The sequence below is a fragment of the Galendromus occidentalis genome, unplaced genomic scaffold, assembly GCF_000255335.2.
Source record: "Galendromus occidentalis unplaced genomic scaffold, Mocc_1.1 scf7180000076909, whole genome shotgun sequence".
NCBI classification, from domain to species: Eukaryota; Metazoa; Arthropoda; class Arachnida; order Mesostigmata; family Phytoseiidae; genus Galendromus; species Galendromus occidentalis.
The window spans coordinates 5,410-8,140 of NW_003804898.1; the positions used below are offsets into that span (position 1 = coordinate 5,410).

The following is a 2,731-nucleotide window of genomic DNA, read 5'->3' on the forward strand; positions in this document are numbered from 1 at the left end:
TTGAGAACCGCTGGTCTAGGCACGGTTCCCATATTGAGGTGTCTTCAATACATTTCAATTGGCGCAGTCGACAGGATCCGAAAAAGTGAGGACCATGACCGGTGTTAACATCCCGCTCCCTCTGGCATTTTTGCCTCTCCCGGGAGAGCCGAATGTGGCTTTCGATGAATGGATCGAATCCTTCGAGTTCTTCCTCACAGCACGTGGTGGCGATCCGAGTGACGATCAGAAGGTTGCGCCCCTGATGTGTTGTATCGGAGCAGAGGGTCAGGCCCAATATCGGGCAGTGAGAGACCAGGTCGTCGACCCACCGTACATGATGATGTCGGAGTACGAGCGCGCTGTCGCGAGGCTATCTCAGCGATTCGCGGATCGAGGTGGCATCATGTCGGCACGTCTAAAATTTCGTCAGCGATCGCAGCTTCCTGGGGAATCGATCGTGGAATTTGTGGCGGCTCTGAGGAAACTCGTGCAGAAATGCAAGTTTGGATCGTACGGCCCGAGCGATGCTGTCAAGGAGCAGCTGATAATGGGCGTTGCTTCGGAAAAGGTCAGAGGAACAATGTTGCTGCAACCCGAAGAAACAACGCTAGAACAAGCAATCGGAACAGCTTCGCGGGCAGAACGAAGCCAGATTGAGGCGAAAGAACTGACGTCTCCAACTGTAAATGCGCGGGTGCAACAGCCGAGGGGTTCGGACCAACGATCGCAGTGGTGTAGAAACTGTACGAAGACGGCTCATTCCTCACCGGAGGAGTGCTCGGCAAGATTCTCGAAATGTTTTCGTTGTGGAAAGATAGGGCATTTCGCACGCGCGTGCAGCATGGGTCGGAAATTTCCGTCCAAATGAGTGAAAATTGTTAGCGAGGACAATAAACCCGACGCGGCATACTCTTGTTACGTGCTGTCCGCTGATTGTCGAGAGTTACGTAGTATGATTAGAATCGATGATGAACCAGTCAGTGTCTTAGTGGACACTGGCGCAGCTGTCACCATCGTTGCTATTGATCAAATTCGGAAATCAATGGCACATATACAGCGGTGCGCAATGCGTTTAAAAACGTATACCGATGAGGAGATTGAGGTGATAGGAACCTTGGAGTGTAAGCTCGAGTTCCGGGGTCGGACGTATCGGGGCGAGGTGGTCGTTGTTCCTCAGGGACGAAGATCAATTCTGGGGAGGGACTCTCTAGCTGGGCTGGGCATCAGAATCGATTGTGAGCGTAGGACGTGTGACGTTAATGAGATAGGAATTCCGGAACAATTCAAGGAAGTCTTTTCTGATCGGTTGGGTCTCGTTAGGGGGTTCATACATCGAGTCAAGTTGGAGAAGAATGTTAAGACGGTACAGCATGAGGTTAGGAGGCTTCCGGTTGGAATTCGAGACGCGGTAAAAAAGAATAAGATTTGCTTTTAGAGAGAGGAGTGATTGAGCCAGTGTCGGCGTCAGAGTTCGTTTCGGGGATGGTCGTTGTGGCAAAGAAGGATGGCAGAGTCCGAGTATGCGTGGATCTGAGAAATGTAAATGAGAACATCGTCGCGGATGTATTCCCGATTCCGCACGTGGAGGATCTCTTCCTCGAATTGAAAGGGGCTCGATACTTCTCAAAATTGGATGCTCTCTCGGCCTATCATCAGGTGGAATTAGCCGAGGAGTCACGGGATCTGACGGCATTCATAACGCCGTGGGGGTTGTACCGCTACAAACGGGTGGGTTTGGGTTAGCGTCAGCATCGGCTGCGTTTCAAAGGATGATGAAGGAAATGCTGAAGGGGTTGGAAGGAGTGTCAATATATTTGGATGATGTTCTAGTGAGCGGCGCGACGCGGGAGGAACATGACATCCGATTGGCAAGAGTCTTGGAACGCATGGCACGCTGGGGTATGACATTGAACAGTGAATGCGTTATCGAAGCGGAAGCCGTAGGATTCGTAGGTTTCAAGGTGAACTCAGAGGGCATCACTCCGTGCACGGATAATTTGGCAGCGATTCGTGAGTTGAAGGAACCCGCAGACGTAACGCAGATAAAATCGGTTCTGGGCTCTGCGGGATATTATTTGAGGTGCGTACCCGATTTCTCCGATGTCGTGGAACCCATGCGCAGGTTGTTGAAAAGCGGGGGAAAATTTGTGTGGGGAGAAGATCAGCGGACGTCGTTCCAGGAAATGAAGAGGCGAGTTCTGGACGCATGCCCGTTGGCGATTTTCGACCCTCAGAGGGAGACTATCGTGGCGACGGATGCGTCGGACTGCGGATTAGGAGGAGTACTATTTCAAGTGTATGTTGGGAAATCACCTCTGTTTCTGTGAACAAGGTCATTCCCATTACTGTCTCAAAAGTTTTCAGAAGTCAGTGTTTCACTTGAGTTGATTACACTTGTTTGCATGATAATTATACTTAAATATGTAAGCCAAGAAACCCTGATCTAATTGATACAGAAAAAGACTGAATAGTCTTTTTCTGGAGAACTCTTTACGTTTTTCCACTGTAAGGGTCTATGGAACCCGGACGGTATATAAGGCACACTGAAATAAACATCAGACACAGATTCTTCTGTCACACGCAATCCTTGCGTCCTCATTCTTGAGAAGCACCTTCCCTGCCAGCCCTCGACCCTCGGAGATCATCAGAACATTGTGCCGAAACAACTCTAAACTCCGGACAACGGACTCCTGCCGAACTGAGCACCTGCTCTGTGAGCTAACACTCACTGGGATCCTCTCGGATTCCT

General features: G+C 50.3%; 1 protein-coding gene across 1 annotated transcript; it reads left to right on the forward strand.

The window, feature by feature from the left end:
• The first annotated feature begins 94 nt into the window (after window positions 1–94).
• On the forward strand, window positions 95–850 carry LOC108863777 (uncharacterized). Its single transcript, XM_018638334.1, has one exon. The coding sequence runs from the start codon at window positions 95–97 to the stop codon at window positions 848–850; it is 756 nt and encodes a 251-aa protein (XP_018493850.1).
• The last annotated feature ends 1,881 nt before the right edge of the window (window positions 851–2,731 follow it).

What these genes read in the sequence shown, in the direction of transcription:
- LOC108863777 (XM_018638334.1), top strand. Translation starts at nt 95, where the DNA reads ATGACCGGTGTTAACATCCCGCTCCCTCTGGCATTTTTGCCTCTCCCG.